Consider the following 18,987-nt stretch of genomic DNA (forward strand, 5'->3'; position numbering starts at 1 on the left):
GTACTGACCTTCCAACTTTACATGTCATCTCTTGGACAATAGGCATTCTTCATCGACTTTTTTTTTTCTTCATATGTAGGTAGTTAGGCCAAACTTCTGAATTATTCATCTTATTTAGGAGGCCTCACAGTCTTCTGGGGCTTGATGCAGTGAGCAATGTCATCTGCAGATAGTATCTATAAGACCTCATCAGGTATCAAGATATATTTGAACAACCCTTATCCAATCTGCAGAGATAGTTTGTTTCGAGTTGTCCATTGAAATTATGAGATTACAAATTTTCATTGTCAATAAAATTCATTTCTGTAGTTTGCTTGATAAATGGCATAGACTAGTGTGTAGCACCCTGCCTTTCAGAATACTTAATATACAAAATTCTAGGTTAACCAAATTGATAAAGGAGGTGGTGGGTTTTGAAATGCAAAATCATTCCTCTATTTAAAAAAGAAGACTACATTTTTTCCCCTAATTATTCAGACTCCTGAAGGGACAGTGCAATTAAGAGCTTGTTTAAACCTCTGGGGCTGTTTGCTTTGAGAGTTCCATCCATTATTTGAAGATTTAAGAAAACCTTATTTTTTGGAGTTACAAGAGACTGAACTGGGTGGGGACTTTGAAGTGTTCTAGTCTTGGCTCTATTGTTAACCATTTGTGTGACCTTGAACAAGCTATTTCCACTCATTGGGTCATCTATAAAAGTAGGGGGTTAAACTGGATCTTTAAGTTGTTTTCCAGCTGTAAAATTTTTTGAGTCTAGTGAATGCCCTTGGAGAATGTTAGAATTTTTTAAAATTCTGAAAGAAAATAGCCTTCAGCTTAACCCTGAGGTTTTTTTTGTATTATAAACAATTGTTGATAATTTTGCTCTCTGAACCTGAGTTGAAATAGACTTCTGAGTAATCTAGGCCAAGCTGTATTCTTGAACAAAAATTCTCTTTCACATATCTGGTAAATGGTTATCCATCTTACTTTGCTTGAAGAACACTAGTAAGGAGAGGAACCTTTGTGTAAGAAAGTAAAGCCAATTCTCTTTTTGGAGTCCTGATTTTTATGAAATTTGTCTTTATATTAAACCCTCTGAAGCTGAGCAGAAGTCTAGTCCCGCTATTCTATATGACAGTCCTTTAAATACTTCAAACTATCATGTCTGAACTATGGCTTCCACTTTACTGGCTAAATATCCTCAATTCCTTTGATTAGTCCTAGTATGGCATCATTTCAAAGCTCTTTTACTGTTCTGGTTATTTTCTACTACATGCTCTCCAGCATGTCTGTATTCTTCTTAAAATGTGGTTGCCTGGAACCAAATATAGTATTCTGGATACAGGTTGACCAGGGCACAGAGTATGTTGGTACAGTCACTTCCTGTACGGTCCAGTACACTTTGCATCTTATAGCCTACAATCGTATTTGCTTTCTAGGTTGCCAATCACACTGCTGATTCTAGTCCACTAAACTGAAGGTTTTGTTCAAACTGCTAGTCTAATCATATGTTTTCCATCTTACACTCGTGAAGATGATTCTTTTGAACTCATGTAAAACTTGACATTCATCCTGCTTAATCTTATTAGATTCAATCCAGTGTTCTAGCCTATCATGAGCATTTTTAGGGGTTCAACGTAGTCTTAGTTGTGATGACCTCAGTATATACTATCCCTATTATCAATAGACGTGGCAGAATTTCAGACTTATTCAGAGCTATGGTATTATTTACAGCCACATGTAGGTGCTTTAGAAGTAAAGCTTAGTTTCAGAACACAAACACTAAGGGCTTTGGTTCAGCCTTTAATATAAAGAAATTCACTGATGTACCAAAAAATGCTGAAACATAATAAAAAAAAACAAACATGAAAACCTGTGGCTGAAATTCCCTATGAATGTGCACAAGACATATATGCATGCACCTACTCATAATCACCCACACACTACAGTGGAAACTTAAAACCAATCCAATCCTGTGTGACCAAGAAGCATTGAAATGTGTTATCTTCCATCTTTTGCAGATTAGGATCTATTCCAAGTATTTTGTAATAAAAAATATAACATCTCCCCCCAACAGATATCCTACTCTGAATGGGCCAGCATAAGTAAACCTAAGAAAAAAATTGTACTACATACTTAAATTTAGGACAATAATTAATAAGATTTATCACAATTCTGATACAAGGAACAAATCTTCTTGCTCATTCCATTATATCTTTCTTAGGCTAAGATTGCCCTTGCTGAACATATCCATTCATCTTGTCTTTCATGATTTTTTTTTAAGACTCAGTGAACAATTAGAATCTTCCTTCTTAAAGATAACAATTTCTCCTCATCTAATGGGGTGTTCAGGATGAATTTTAAAAAACAAACCAAAAAAAAAGGAGATCCAGTCTGTGAAAAGCAGGTTCCACTGAGCACCCCTACAATTATACTTTCACTTCCAGTTATACTGACATTAGCCCTTTCAGATCACTAAAGCTGAGGGGAAAGTCATTCCAATGTCCTTGATAATAAGAGCTGCCATTTGTGCATCTGCACACTGTCCTAAGAATTTGAGAGATAGCATGGCATAGGCAGGATGACAGGGAGAGAGCATTTTGAATCTTGTGTAATAATGTATGCTGTCACTAGCAGCTTTGTTTCATCTGCAGATTTTCTTGATCCAGATTGTACCTTTTTTCTTTTTGTAAATTTATCTTTAGCTACATAATAAATTGAAAGATTGGGGGTTTGTTTTTGTTTTGCCATTTGGTATTTTCCCAATTTTTTCTTCTATGTTGACAAGAATTAAATGAATTATTCAGCATGGTATATGGGGAAGAGCATTGGATTTGTAGTTAATTGACCTGTTTGAATTCTGAACTCTGATGGATGTTTTACCTGTGTGATCTTGGGCATGTCAGTTTCCTTCTTTAGGCCTCAGTTTTTTTATCTAAATGAGCCAGTTGGACTAGGTGATCTCCAAATACTCTTCCAACTCTAGATTCTGTGATCCTGTAGATGATTGATTCAAAGGAACTCTACTAGTTGAAGAACAATCAGAAATTAAGATGATCATTTCTAAAATTTTATTCATGTTATATTCCATTTTGTAAATTCGGGTAAGTATTAAGTAAAAGCTTGACTTAATCAACAAGCATTTATTAACTATCTACTATGTATCAGGAATTGTGCTAGGAACTGGGAGACATAGACAAAAATGAAATAGTTCTTCCCCTAAAGGAGCTTACCTTCTATGATGGGGGAGACATGTGTACAAATAAATATACAAAAATAAATACAAAATAAGTAAAGATAATGGGAAGGGATCCTCTAGTACTTGAGCTGAACTTTGATATACAATAGGGATTCTAAAAGGCCAAGGTGGGGAGAGGACCTTCCAGGCATGGGGGAAGGGGGGCAGACAACTTATGTAAAGGCATGGAGATGGGACTTGAAATGCTGTGTGTGAGGACCAGTGAGAAGGTTAATTTAACTGGACAATGTTGTGTTTGAAGGGAAATAATGTTTAATAAGGCTGAAAGAGGTAGGTTGTAAAGGGCTTCAAACACCAGACAAAGGTATCTGTGTTCAGTCTTAGAGGTAGTAAAGAGACATTGGAGTTTACTGAGCTGGGAATGACATGGTTGAACCTGTGCTTTAGGAATACTTAGGCAGCTCTTTGGGGAAGGTTTTGCAAGGGAGACTTTATGTAGGCAGACCACTTAGGAGGCTTTTTGCAACAGTTCAGGGAAGAGGGGGTAAGGACGGAAATTAGATAGATTGATAGATTGGAATTACTACACATGGATTTAGATGTTGTTTGCCACCAAATTCTACCATCCAACATCTTTTTATTTTCAGTTTCCAGTATTCAATGTTATTAATTCCGGGTTTATAAAAATGAGTAGTATTTAACTTTATAATTTGTATGTTAACAATCCTATACAACATTTAAAAAAGTTTAATCTGGGAGAACATGAATTCTAACAATGAAAATATCTAGGCAAGACTACCCCTTAAGCTCTAGTTCTTGTGACAACCCTAAGAGTGATAATAGGATAGTAACCAGTTTGCTACCAGTCTTGAGTAGTTTGGATGGGCCAGGTTTATCCCTGAATTGCTCAGGCATTTTTTTTTTTTTTTTGCATGTATAGCCAGACCTCAAGACTTGTCGTCTCACATCATATGGCCAAACGCCCATCCTTAGGACTGCCTCATAAAGTTTTGAGTTCAAGATTATTGTGCCAAAAAACCCCAAAGAATTTGGCAAACTTAAGGCTAAGTTAATGTATTACATTTAATTTTAGAGAGTAGATGTTAGTGTAGATTTATTCAGATATAAGCAGTTAGATATGAATATTGCCAAGAATCTGAGGTAGGAAATCTTGCATAGAATCTAGCAAGTCATTCATATGATTTGAGGAATCATTGTGCTTAATTTTAAGGGTTGCTAATTAAGTATGAATAAAGAGCTTACTACAGAGCCATGAAGATGACTTGGGTTCAGATCCAACCTCTGACTAACACTGAGATGGGACCCTAGGGCAAGGCACTTGGTTACTTAGTGTTCTAGGTCTGAGGTGTCGAACTTGGGGCCAAACAAGATTAAAATATAATTGGGATGTGTTTAACAAAATGATTAAAATGCAGCACAACGTAGAGGATACTGATTTGTGATTTTCTAAGTCAATAGGCTTAGAAATAAGTCTTCCTAAGAAGATGCCAACCTGCAGGTCTGATCCCTATCTATAATATCTTACAAGCTTAGGTCTAATAGACCAACACTCTGTAATAATACAGCATTTTATTTATAAAATAATTAACATCCACTTCCCCAGTATCCCTTTTGATCTGAGAATAACTGGCATAAAGGACCTGAAGTCTTTAAACCCTTTGGAGCAGAGGAAGTTACCAAAAGAGTAGAAAGAAGAAAAGAGAGGATATAGGATAGAAGCTTGAGTTATGCCCACAGTTAAGGAGTGTTACTATAGATAATGAATAGGCAAGAACAGTGGAGCTAAAATGTTCAGAAAGTTAGGAAGCAAACCAGGAGAGAATAGTGTCAGGGTAATCTAGGGAGAAGAGAATATCCCAGAAGAGAGGGTAGTCAACAACGTCACATGCAGCAGAATGGTCAGAAAGGATGAGGAATGAGAAAAGACCATCATATTTCATAATGAAGAGATTATTGGGAGGGCAGCTAGGTGGCGCTGTGGAGAGAGCTCCGGCTCTGGAGTTGGGAGGACCAGAGTTCAAATCGAGAGAGAGAGAGAGAGAGAGAGAGATCATTTAGGAAAGAGCAGTTTCATTTGAGTGAGGTTAGAAGGCAGATTGGAAACAGTTGAGGCACATTTGAAAGAAGAGAAAGTGGATCTAGTAAATGAAGCTAATATTTTCAGATTCAAGACATGAATGGGGAAGGAGAATATCAATATATGTACACACATACATACATATATACAAACATATACATATATACATGTGTGTGTATGTTCTTTACTCTCTCTTGACTATTTCTCTGCCATCTTCACAGGCATAAATCTACCAAACCCATCCATGATCAAGGCTAACACCCTTAATGCTTCAGAGCTCTTTTAACCAGACCAACTTACACACTATCTCACAGCCCTGCTTCCATTACTCCAAGACAGGAGTTCCCAAACTTTGCATCTCATGTGTCCCTTCTCAAAACAATGTGATTACTTAGCAAAATATTTTTTAAAACCAAGTTCATAGAACCCAGGTTAAGGTATATTGTTCCATGTCATTCTACACAGGAGCAGTCTCTGAGCCTTTTCTTTCCCTCTAAGCTCCAGCCTAGTAAGTCTTCATTCAGGCAGCCAGGTTTCTTCTGTAATTGTTTTCTGAAGGAAGAATGTCATCAACTCCATTTGGTTCCTTGATAACTCAGATACAATTTCTGACTCCCAACCACCTCATGGATTTGCTTTAAAAATTAACATTAAGTTGTCTTATTTTCTTCACACTTGTTATAATAATATTCAAACTTAAATTATGGAGTTGTTATTCACATAACAGAGTGCCCTTTGCTCTACTAAAAGAATTTGCTTAAGGAGATCCCTTAAATAGCTCCTCTGTTAACATTCAAAAGAATTTGTTTGGCAAACAACTTTTCAGGTAATGGTACAAAATTAAGTATGCTTGTACTTTTATGTGTTTTCCTTTTTCTATTGTCAAAGATAATATTGTCCCTCAGTTCCTTGGGGGCAGAAACTGTTTGACTGGACTACATGTAGGCAAATTGCTTAATAAATCCATTTGGTTATAGTTTGCTTATTGCTGTATCCTTAGTTCTATTTTATGCTATCTTTTTCCCTCAGTAAACTTGCTAGCTCTTCAAGAATGAACACTTAAAAATTCTTTTGTACTCCTTCCCTAAGATTTCTAGAATAGTATTCTGCATGTTAGCTTATTTATTTGCCACTGTATTCACTGTAATTATTTTATAACAAAGTAGTAAAATAAGAACTCTCAATCTCTTATGCCAGTGTGAACTGTTAATATTCATTTTTAGAGATTGGGTTTTGAGGGAAGGTAAGTGTAAAATGCACATAAGAACGGTCTTACTCTGGTACTCTGTCATGATATGAAGGTGACACATTGAGTTTTCATAGGCAAAGAGCATAGGGTCTGAGAAATTCTTACCAAGCTAGAATGTGTTTGAGTACAGGCATGGAGGTCTTGTGCTTTGCATAGATAGTCAGAAGATCTCTGCTTTTTCTAAATGTTTTGCAAACTCTGTGAACTCTACTTTAACAGGACATTCTGGAATTTTGCCAGGAAATAAGGTCAAGCTTATTGTCTTAAACTTTGAAAACTCTACCTTTCCCCTTTGAAGGAATTCAATTGAATATTTTTCTCCCCAACTAACCCATGAAGTTATGGAAAAATTGCACAAGATCTAGAGGCAGATTGGATTGAGATAATTTGAGTATGCTAAAGTCGTAGCAGCTTGTTTTTAGGCATAGTATTCATAAAAGAGTCTAATTTACATCTTGAAAGAAGGTAGATTCTTCATTTTAGTTTATTCTGTAACAAGTCATTAGCTTAGATTGTTTGAACCTCTTCCCACTTGTAGTCTTTTTACTTCATGGGTTAACATAGATCCTGTTCAGACATAGGATCTGGGGGGCAGCTAGATGGTGCAGTGGATAGAGCACCAGCCCCGAAGTCAGGAGGACCTGACTTCAAATCCGGGCTCAGACACATAACACTTAGTAGTTGTGTGACCCTGGGCAAGTCACTTAACTCCACTGCGTAGCCCCCCCCCCCACAAAAAAAAAAAAGTTTCAGGTATGCTTTTATGTCCACCAACATCTAGTTTGTCAGTATACGGAACCCTGTATCCAACTCTGGTCATTATTTCAAAACACCAAGACTTGTGCAGTTCAAAACCCTTAGTAGCAACTAACTTACCACCAATCACTAAACTGTATATACCATTAACCCAGTGATTCTACTACTAAACCCAAAGAGATCATAAAGGGAAAGGATCAACATGTACAAAAATATTCACAGCAGCACTTTTTGTTGTAAAAAAGAATTGGAAACTAAAGAGGGGCTATCAGTTGGAGAATTGTGTGTGTGTGTGTGTGTGAAAGAATGAAAAGTATTCATAAAGTGCTTATTATGTTCAGGAGGAAAAAGAATCACATTAACCTAATTTTTGAAAAACCAGGAGATAGAAGGAAGTTCAGAAGGAGGATACTGGTAGGACAGTGTTGGAACTCACTTGTTACATTTGCAATTTAAAAAAAAAAGTTATACTTAGTGGCGATTCTTGGCTTCTTATGTACGTTTTTTGAATTTCTGTTTAAAGTACAGTTTGTTCAAAGAAAGAAAAAAAAATTAAAGTATCATTTTCTACCCTGTCTTCTCCAGGTTAAACATGTCTAGTTTTTTCAACAGGTCCTTTTATAACATAATTTTCAGATCTCCTATCCCCCACATCTCAAATTCCACTTTGTATATGAAGTTTTTCCTGATTTCCTCAACTGCAAGTAGTTCCTTTCTCCTAAAATTATCTTGTATCCATCATGAATATGCCCATATTTATACATGTTGCACCACCCATCTAGATTGTAAGCACAAGGGCAGAACTATTTGGATTCCCTTTGGTCTTTTCTGTACATGGCATGATGCATAGCACAAAGTATGCACTTAATAAATGCTTGTATATTGATTTGGTCACCTTTTTTCTGTATACTTTGTCATGTCAGTGTTCTTCAAATGTACTCAACTGGACAAAAATACTATTCCTGTTATGGTCAACTGATACAGAGTATACCAGCACTCTTTACATCACTTACTCTGGATATTAATGCAGTTATTGGGAACTTAGTGAGCTTATAGACCACTTAAATTCCTAGGCCTTCACATAAACTACTTCCTACACTTTTTCCCTGTGCATCTATAGTCTAGAGGACCTCCAGGAGCTCCCAGACTACCACAATTTGTGGCATCATTGTGCTACTAAGGCCACAGTTTCTTTTGCTGTTCTAGGACTGTAAATCTACACAGCTCTGGTCTCACAGTGACTCTGGAATAATTGGTAGCACCTCCTCACCAAGGACAAATCCTCTTGCAGTCATGAAAGGAAACCAGGGTCATTCTTTGAGTTCCTAAAGCCAGAGTTTGAGTTCTATTATAATGCATGAAACAGCATGGTACAATGAATAGAGCTCTGTATGATTTTGTATTCAGAGGATATGAGCTCAAATCCCAGCTCTGCTACTTAGTAAATTGGGCAGGTTACTCCCTAGGCCTTAGTTGTTTATTCATAAAATGAGGTACTTTGACTCGATACTAACCTCTAAATAAAGTAACTTTAAATTCATCCTATAGGTGACAAAATGATATTCCTAAAGTACAGGTCTGATCTCTTCATCTTTTTTTTTTTCGTTCTTTATAAAAAATGTATTATCTTTGAAATTCTTTTTTTTTTTTAAATTTTGAGTTCCGTATTCTCTTCCTTTCCTTACCTCCTCCACCCAATGAGAAGGCAAGCAATATATCAATTATACATGTGAAATCATATAAAACTATTTCCATGTTAGCCAGATTGTTGCTCCCCTACCCCCCCCCCCCCAAAAAGGGCAAGAAAAATACTTCAGTTTGCACTCATTATTTTTCAGTTTTCTCTATGGAGGTGGATAGCATTTTTCTTCATGAGCCCTTTGAAATTGTCTTGGATCACTCTATTGATCAGAACAGCTAAGTCTTTTAAGAAGTTTCATTGGCTCCTCTATCTCTAGAATAAAATTTAACTAGATCACGTAACCAAAATTTACATAAGTGAACTGAATCTCTTCTTCACCATCAAACAGGTTTGGGTTGGGAAGAAGAGCATTGTTTTTCCATTATTTTGAGGGGGAGACACATAAAAGAACAGAAGATGGAAAAAGCTACAAGGTAGGGACAAAGGGAGGAGGAGTACGAGTTCTTTCTGATCTTGCAAATGAGAGAGATCCTTGCTAGGTTTTATTAGACCTCTTATTTCCAAAATATTTTTTACCTGTAATGGTCTTCCTTTCTACTACTGTACGTTACCATACACCCTGAAACTGATATCTTTCAAAGCCTAACTCGGGTGTTTTTCCATAAGATCTTTTTAACTTCTCAAACTATCCTCAAACAAAAGGCTATCACCTCCTTGAATCTTTCAAATTGTTATTATCTTATGTACCTAATCATTTTCTAACTTTTATTTTTTTATATATGCCCTATCTTCAGCCCTCCATCAAATTGGAAGTTTTTGGAATGCAATAATTTTCATGTGTGTTTCCCTAGCACTGAGGATAGTGCTCTGCACACAGTGGGCCAAATGTTTTGTTTTGGTGTATCTCCTTAAGATGGGCAGCTAGGTGGTGCAGTGGATAGGGCACTAGGCTTGGAATCAGGGGAAAAAAACTCATCTTCCTGAGTTCAAATCCTGCCTCAGACACTAGCTGTATGACCCTGGGGAAGTCACGTAACCCTGTTTGCCTCAGTTTCCTTGTCTGTAAAATGAGCTGGAAAAGGAAATGGCAGACTTTCTAGGATCTTTGCCAAGAAAACCCCAAATGGGGTCACAAAGAATCAAACATAACTAAATAGTTATAATTATAACTAAACAATCTCCTTAAGGAAAGCTTGATTTCTGGATGGTAATTTAGTATGTACAATGTATTGTTCTCTGGTGGGCTGTGATAACTTCTTGAAGGTAGCTTTCCTGTATGTGTGGCATAACCATTACAAGTGAATCCCAGAGGAAGGCTTTTGAATTTTTGCTTGTACTTGTAGTCAACTTCCTTGTGTGGTATGATAATGGAAGGAACATTGGATTTGGCATTAGATAACCTGGATTCAGATTCCAAACTTTACTACTTACTTAAGCTTTGTGATCCTCGAACAAGGTACTTTAACTATTTTCTCAGCAATATGAGGGGTTGGAATTGATGATTTCTGCACTCTGTGATTTGAGAGAAAATATTTTCTGCCTCTTAGCTCATGTCTATTAACTTGTTTAAATAATCCCTTTGGGTCAAGGCCCTTCAAAACCCCAAACAAAATGAAAAATAGTTTACATTTGCTATTCAGTAGGGCTATTGAATAAACATAACCTCTCTATTAAAGACAAACTAGAAGTGAGAAAGACAGACCCTGACTGGTTAGAAGTGAAGCAAATCACCAACAGTGCACCAAGTTTGTTATGAATGCCTCTGATAACAAGTTTCAGATAAAAATTTTTTTTTGTTTTGATGGAAATGTGTGTTTTGCCAGAAAAACTAAAGAAACCTTTCTTTTTCTCCCTTTTTCTGATGGAGTGAGAGCATACTTTTCTCTGAGAAGGGTATGTTATATAGGCAAGGACTTTTTGATAGGGTTATAAGACCAGTAGAACAGGACAGTACCACAAATGTAGCTTGTCTGGGTTTTAGCAAAGACAGAGATGTCAAACAGTACCAACCCATTTAACTGTTGTACTCGCTAGGTCCAAAGTGTGACAATTAGGGGCTCAAAATGAGTCACTCACTCTTCACTGGGAGTCAGTTTGATGTAGTGGAAAGGATTTTGAATCAAAATATACTACCACCTTAGGCAAGTCATTTCACTTCTTTAAGACCTCGATTTTCTCGTCTGTAAAATGAAGGTTTGTATTAGATGACTAGATCCTTTCTAGCTCAAAATCTGGATACTGTGAAGGAAGAGAGGTATTGTAGAATTCCTTCCTTGGTTGATCCTGCTCCACATTTTTATCAACAACTCAGATGAAACTCTAATAGTAGGTTACTTAACATATTTGTGGATACAGGAAGCTGGGGATATTGATAATGGATAACTTTGTTCCTTGACTTCATGGACTTTAGAATCTTAAGGGGAAGACAATACAAATAGATAACTAAAACAAAATAGAACGTCAGGTACAACTGAAAGGGTTACAACATGCTGTGAATTTCAGAGAAGAGACAAAATAATGCTAGGCTGGGCATCAGGGAAAACTTTGTGGAGAACATGGCATTTTGAAAAATGGATAGATATTGGACAAGCAGAACTGAAAGAGGGGCATTCCTCAGGTAGGAAGATCTTTAACAAAAGCATACTGTTCTTGTCAAGACATACCACTTTTATGGTTTAGATGCCAAATAGAAAGCATCTTCTTCATTCTATGGGGTTAGTATTAGTTTAGCCTCAGATTTCTTACAGAAATCCCACACATTCGTAGCTCGCCTGTCTACCTGTACTTATTAGGTGCTACGGCTAGGAACTGAATGTCTCTTGCCATCTCTAGGATTGATAACACCTTCACTCTCTTGGAATCTATGTATTTTTTTCTGTCCAGACCTGTGATTTTATGGAACTCCAGAGAGGAAACACCTTGTCCTATCAATGCAGATTAGCAACAGTTTTTCAATTTATAGTCTTAATTACCTACGGGTGAGTACTGAGAGGTTGTGACTTGTCTAGAATCAAATAGTCATTGTGTGTCACAAGCAGGTCTTGAACCCCCATCATCAGATTGCATGTCCAGTTTTTGCCTGTCCAGTTTTTCAATCCACTATGCCAAGCTGCCTCTCTTTTATATTAAGTAGAAGAAGAATATGAGATTGATGTTATTCAAATGACAAAGGTATACTATTTATTTTTAGAAATATGTATTTTTAAGAATCTAAATGAGCAAATGTTTTGTAGGATAAGCTCTGAACGGCGAAAGGAAAAGTCTCGAGATGCAGCCAGATGTCGTAGAAGTAAGGAATCTGAAGTTTTCTATGAACTTGCTCACCAATTGCCTCTTCCTCATAATGTGAGCTCACATCTTGATAAGGCTTCTGTCATGAGGCTTACCATCAGTTATTTGAGAATGAGAAAACTTCTAGATGCCGGTAAGTAAGTAATCCTAGTATGGTTTAATGTGAGTGAAGGCTCAAAAAGGTACTATCTTCTGTGGACTGGTCAAAACTTTAAAGGTATTCTATTTTATTAAGAGTTTGTTTTTTCTATCTAACTTTCCCACTTGAAATTCATCTTTTTTCTTTGAAATTGTTTTGTTTTTATTTTAGCCTTAGAAACATTTTCAGTTCTTTAACTTATTTTGCACTATTTTTCACACTAAGCCAAGGACTTTGGAGATAAGTTTTTGTTTTTAAATGATAATGTGACTCTTTACTTTCCTTTTTATTGGCCTGATTCATTGCATTACTATTAGCATTCACAGAGAGCAGCTGGCAGATCTTATTTTAGATTTTTTCAGCTTCCAGGGTTTTGTTCTTTCTTCAAATGAGTGTTACAATTGCATGAGAAAATAAACCTTAGAAATATTGAACACTAAAGAAAGGCTAAATGCACTTAATACTGTTGGGTTAAAATTTATTTGCAAAATTCTTAATTATTTTTAATACACTTACTGTGCCCTCTTTCTTCATAGTATAGGCATATTTGGGGTGAACAATTTCCTATTATTGCTTAGAAATATCTGTATGCTAACCTGTCTTGTCCATGCAATCTGAGGTTGAACTTTTCAACCACTTTTATATCATTTATGAATATGATATTTGTTTCTGTACCATCTAGTTCATATTAAAGCCAAGAAAAAATTAAAAAATAAGCACTTTCTTAGATAATTATTATACATTAGAAAAGGAATGTATTTAGTTATTCTGCCAGTAACCTGGCCAAAAAAGACAGGGTTCTCCAAAAATCTTTGTACAGGTTTAAGCTATTAAAGCTTAAACAGAGTTCTTGCTTAAACTTAAAACTTCACTAAGACTTTTAGGACACATACAGGTGCTACTTCTCTATAGCTGCATGCCAAGCAGGAAGTCCTTGCTTTATACTTAAAGGATTGTATAGTAGTTTGATTTCAGATATTCTTGAAGAAATGTGCCATGTGCCCTCAAAATTTACGTGTGTGTGTGTGTGTGTGTGTGTGTATGGATGTTTTTTGTTGACCCTTGTATTTGAAAATTTTTCTGAGGTAGTGTAGAATCTATCAAATGAGAGAGGATTGTATAGTAGAAGGAAATTTGTGTACTGCTAGGTGTACTGCACATTAGTGCAAATAATGTTTCCCATGAGGTGGTCACATTATACATATTCATACTGCATATTTCTATTGGACTGGAACCTATTACCATTTTTCACCCAGTTATAACTTCGAATAGTGCAAATTCAAATACATACAATCACTTCAAAGGATTCATTATTTGCATTAGTTAGAGACCCTATCTGTACATTTAAATGATATGGTATATATCATACCACAGATGGTACAGATCTCTGTGGCTTTATATTGACTTAGAAAAACACAAATTAGCATTGTCTGTGTTGTATTATATTTTTATAACTTTTGCTAAAACATTTCCCAGTGATTTAACTTTTCTTTTTTATTTTGAAGTTCTAAAAATAAAACTTTTTTTTTAGCCTTTGATATCTGAAAATAATAGCTTTTGGAACCACGGTAGCAAGAAGCAGTAACAAATTTAATACATTATAGTTGAAGTAAAACTGAAGTAATTTTATTTAAAAATCTTTTTTATAGGCAATCTGGAAGCTGAAGCTGAAATGGAAGCACAGCTAAATTGCTTTTATTTGAAAGCCCTAGATGGTTTTGTTATGGTTCTCACAGAGGATGGTGACATGATTTATATGTCTGAAAATGTGAACAAATGTATGGGATTAACTCAGGTAAAAAATACTACAATAACGAAAGGTGTTGTGTCATCATTATGTCCTTATTTTAAGAAGTAGAACTTATTTTTCCCCTTACGTTTACAGTTTGAACTAACTGGACACAGTGTATTTGATTTTACACATCCGTGTGACCATGAGGAGCTGAGAGAAATGCTTATACACAGGAATGGTAAGAAGTAGAAAAAACTGTTTGATTTAATGTAATGGATGGTTTTCATGAGCCCTGTTATAATCAGGGATTATCACCAGTTCTACTATATTAAGCACATTTTAATTACTTATTGTGATACTACAATTTAATTCTTACAATTGAAAGATTCACTTTAAAAATAATTATTAAAAAATTTTAAAAAATGGATATTTTATTAAAGTATATGTGCTTATGTGATGTGCTGCATTATTTTCATTTGAGACTGTTTAAATTGAAAAATAATAGATAACAAATTACCTCAAATCCAAGAAAATACAATAAAATTGTAGCTGTCTCCTTAGGCAAAATGTTATTTGGATTGTCAAAGATTTTCAGTTAATGGCTTATTGCTTTTTAAGCATCCAAGTTTTAAAAAACAGTTTAGGGTAGAAATCTACTTTGTTAAACAGTACACAATGTCAATATAGAACTTAAGTTATTATATGAGTGTGTTACTTCAGTTCTTCAAAGATCAGTAATTTGTAGTTATGGGTAGAAATTACCTTCATTAATGCAGATCACATCCCTGCTGTAATTTAGTAAACGATCTTCAGGAGTTGTCATGGCTGAAAAAATTGATTATCCTGCAGCCAGACTGGTTGATGCCCCCCTCCAAACTTAACTAGGTTGGTCTTTGAACACCAGAACTTAATAGTAACCTTCCATAGGCATGGTACTAGAATAGTATTCAAGAATCCAGTGTCATTAAATGGACATAAGTTATTTTACTGTAATACTGATGCCCAGAAAGCCTTATAAGGGCTGTTTACCTCCATAATAAATCTAAGATACAGTACTTTTTGAGTTCTTGTGCCTGCTGTTCCTAAGTTTTCCATCAGGTTTTCCATATCCTGAAACATCTCTTCACCTCATTTAGTTTTGAGGGCATAGAAATTACATAAAAGTAAGAAAGGACCTGAAGAGCTCTTCTCTGGGCAAAGTACATGGATTTTTTTCTTGTTTCTTGGCTATATTTTAGATAAGTAAAACTAGTAGGTATCTGAATTCCATATTGATGAGTTATATAGTAGGCCTATTGGGAAAACTGGAAATATGCAGTAAAAATAAGAAGTTTGTATTCGTGTAGAACCTTAATTTGAGAGGGAAAAATTTTTTTTGAGTAGCCTAATTTTTTAAGTATCAATATTAATATAATTTTGTTGTCTGTGATTAATTTTATAGACTTAATTGAGCCTTCCTTGAGGTAGAGGTTCAGGTTTATTTAAATTGATTTCTTCCTGAAATAGAAAGCTAGTATAACTTCATTTAAAATAATAAAAATTAAGCTATTACTAAACACAGTTTTTATTAATATTTGCCACGAACCTGAATTTACAGGAAGGAAAGTGAATTTTCATATCCTCTCCAATCAGAAAAACAGTCCAGATTTTAATATTCTCCTTCAAAAAATTATGATTCCTTACTGAAAAAGTCAGAATTAATGGTGCCATGTTCCTCCTACTGTTTTTGCATTTATGAAGCATTTTCATTTTTATTTCTGAAAAAAAAAATATACAAAAATGGAAAAATTTCAGTGTATCTAATTTCTGCTTGGTAACTATATAAATGTATTTGTCTAAATCAAGTTTGATTTGCTTAAGTGTATTTCAAATAATACAGGTTTCAAAGCCAATAATTTTCTCTGCATATGTATTGATAGAGATTCAGAAATGACTGCTAATACAAAGTTTACTGATCCCAAACTTGTGCAGAATAAAACGTAGCTTATTCACTTTTAATAGAAACAGCCACCTGTTTTGGAATTTTTTTTTGTTTTTTGGAGTTTTTTTATGTATCATATATATATGTTATGGTCATAGAAAATGGAAAACTATTTTCAGGAATGTGATCTTGAGTTTAATTGGGTAATAAAATATGGTTCATAACTATAATATTTGCTATTCAGTTCATAAAACATTTTATTAGAAAAATATTAATGAGTAATCTTGGTATGAATACACAAGATAGGTTGTTGTAAAAATGCCATACATACTGTCAACATAATTTATTGAGTAGAGAAACCAAACATGATGAACAATACATCCGGGAAAACTACATCATTCATTGATGTTGTCTTTCTCTCTCTGACATCCAAAAATCAGTCTGGCTGTATTTTGTATCAACAGTTGAAAGTGATTTTCAGCTATGAAAAGTATATTGTGAAAGTTCAGATGATTGTCATACTAGACCCTGGCTTTTGGGTATTTAGGCTCATTCTAGCTGTGTAACCTACCCTTGCTTTGATTATATTCAAATATTTGATTGAGACCCAAACCTTCTCTAGCCTCCCTATTGTCATGTGACTTAGGAATAAAGTAGAACTACATTGATCTAATAATAATGAAGCAAGTTGATGATTTGTATAGGAGCTTATCTGGATACACTGTCTTCCATTGCAGCTCAGTAAGTGGAAGTGGGTGGACTTTGTTCATGCTTTGCTACAAAGTTTAGTACATAACTTTGGGGAGACTTGTTGGTATCTATCTTCTGATTAGTAAAATGTTAGTGCTTGCTACATCCTTTTACTTAACAGAGAAATACGGAAAAATCATATGTGCTGCTCTTAATTATTAAAAAGAAACTTATAAAAATAACATCTCCAGTTACAAATAAACTGAAAACTTTCCTAAGACTAATAAAATTTCCTCAAACGAATATATTTCACGAAAGAAAAGAAAGTTTATTCTTTCTCCTAATGTATGCACTTATATTCCATACCTCCTATTGTGATTTTATTTTATTTCCTCAATACTGTTATTAGCACTACTGGCTTGAGTGATAAAGGTTTGTACCACAATTTGGATTCCTCACTTTATCACTCAAGCCAGTAATGCTAATAGTAGTATTGAGGAAATATAACCTATTGTGTCCTTTGAGCAGATCAGTATAACAAGCTAACATGAGATAAAAGTAATCATATGGCAGTGTGAGGTAATGTTATATCAATAAAATAACATGGCAGGGCCAAAAATAATTCTATCATAGGAAATCTATTTATATTTTTTTACTTAAAAATAAAATTCTCTTTTCTTGTTTCATATTAGGTCCTATGAAAAAAGGCAAAGAACAAAATACAGAACGCAGCTTTTTCCTGAGAATGAAATGTACCCTCACTAGTCGGGGACGAACCATGAACGTAAAGTCTGCTACATGGAAGGTAGTGAGCATGGTTTTTGCATGTGATTGGCATTTGACCTAACAATAGGTTCTGAAAGCAGATTGGTGATGTGTTCTACTAGGTGTCATTGTAGAATTGGTATAAAAAATAACTTCCTAATTTAGATAAAAAGCCATGTTGTTTTAAAGGTTATCTTGCAGGTAAAATTGAATATTATGTAAACACAGAAATCCTTAATCTGAACAAATGTTTACATTTTTCCTTTTTTAACTTTGCTTCCTATGCTTCATTTTATATGCATTAGATATTAGCGAGATTTTTAACTTCCCTTAATGTAACTCTGGAGGTTAGAGTTGGTTGAACTTAGCTCTTTTTTTTTTCTTCCCCAAAACAGCTGTAATTTGTGGAACATTATGGCTTTATCCCATTTTTGTTCTCATTACCCACTTTGGATAACAGTAATTTAAACTATCCTGGTTATGTGTTAAAAGTCTTCAAGAAGGACTTATCTCCTCAGTATTCTTTGGTAATATGTGCCAATTCATTTATAATAAAAATTTATCAACCATCTACTATGTTCAAGGCACTGAGAAGACAAAATAAGGTATCATCCCTGCCTTTTATGAAACTACAGTTGAATAGACATGTATGAAAGGAACTATTCTTTATTATTCGTTAAGGCAGAATGTGATGAGTACAAAGGAAAGCTCCACACAAAATACTGTGAGAAATTTAAGGAATCACTTCTGGCTAGGTTGTCAGGACAGCCTTCATGTAGGTATCTGAGTTGGACCTTGAAAGAAGGGAAGAATTTCATCAAGAAGAGATGGGGAACAAAGAAAGTCCATTCTAGGCAAAGGGGAACATGTGAGAAAAGGCAGGGAGATGGGAAAGGTAGGTAATTGAGCAATAGTCCAGTTTAGTTGAATTTGATTATATTAAGTATAAAATAGGACTGGAAAGATCATTTAGAGCTAGATTAGACTGGTTATTTTACTTGGTGGTGGATAGGAAGCTGCCAGTGGTTTTCGAGTTTACCTGTGAGTATATGATTAGAGGAATACCTTTGGAAGGTTACTAAGCAGCAGTATGAAAGATGGATTAGAGAAGGTAGACAGCAGAGGAAGGAAAACCAGTTAAGAAGCTGTATAATAATTAAAGTGAAAAGTGACGGATGCTGAAATTAGATTATTATAATGACAGTGGAATGTGAAGAACAACTACTAGAGGGATAATGTGGTGATAGAATTGACAAAACTTGACTGAAAAAATACCTGTTTTTAACTGACATCATAGCTCATCTCTCTTCCTCAAGTCTGTTCCTTCTCTGATCCATCCTCCAGTTTCCCAAGTGCTATTCCTAAAGCATAAATCTGATCTGTCACATCCCTACTCAAGATGTTCCAGAGGCTCTCATTTGCCTCTGGGATAAACTATAAAAAAGCTGACAGCCTACAGCCTAGCTTTCATACATGTTATTCTCTTTCACAGAATGATTCCATTTAGTGTTCCACATATGCAA

General features: G+C 35.1%; 1 protein-coding gene across 1 annotated transcript in view; it reads left to right on the plus strand.

The window, feature by feature from the left end:
- Positions 1-18,987, plus strand: part of HIF1A (hypoxia inducible factor 1 subunit alpha) — a 49,321-nt gene that overhangs the window by 9,356 nt on the left and 20,978 nt on the right. Inside the window, exons 2-5 of the mRNA XM_027842847.1 lie at positions 12,160-12,350; positions 14,006-14,151; positions 14,242-14,326; positions 17,392-17,504. Of these exons, the coding sequence (XP_027698648.1) occupies positions 12,160-12,350; positions 14,006-14,151; positions 14,242-14,326; positions 17,392-17,504 (535 nt within the window). The remainder of the gene's footprint in view (positions 1-12,159; positions 12,351-14,005; positions 14,152-14,241; positions 14,327-17,391; positions 17,505-18,987) is intronic.

This window comes from Vombatus ursinus, unplaced genomic scaffold (assembly GCF_900497805.2).
Source record: "Vombatus ursinus unplaced genomic scaffold, bare-nosed wombat genome assembly UNPS02014893.1, whole genome shotgun sequence".
Lineage (NCBI taxonomy): Eukaryota > Metazoa > Chordata > Mammalia > Diprotodontia > Vombatidae > Vombatus > Vombatus ursinus.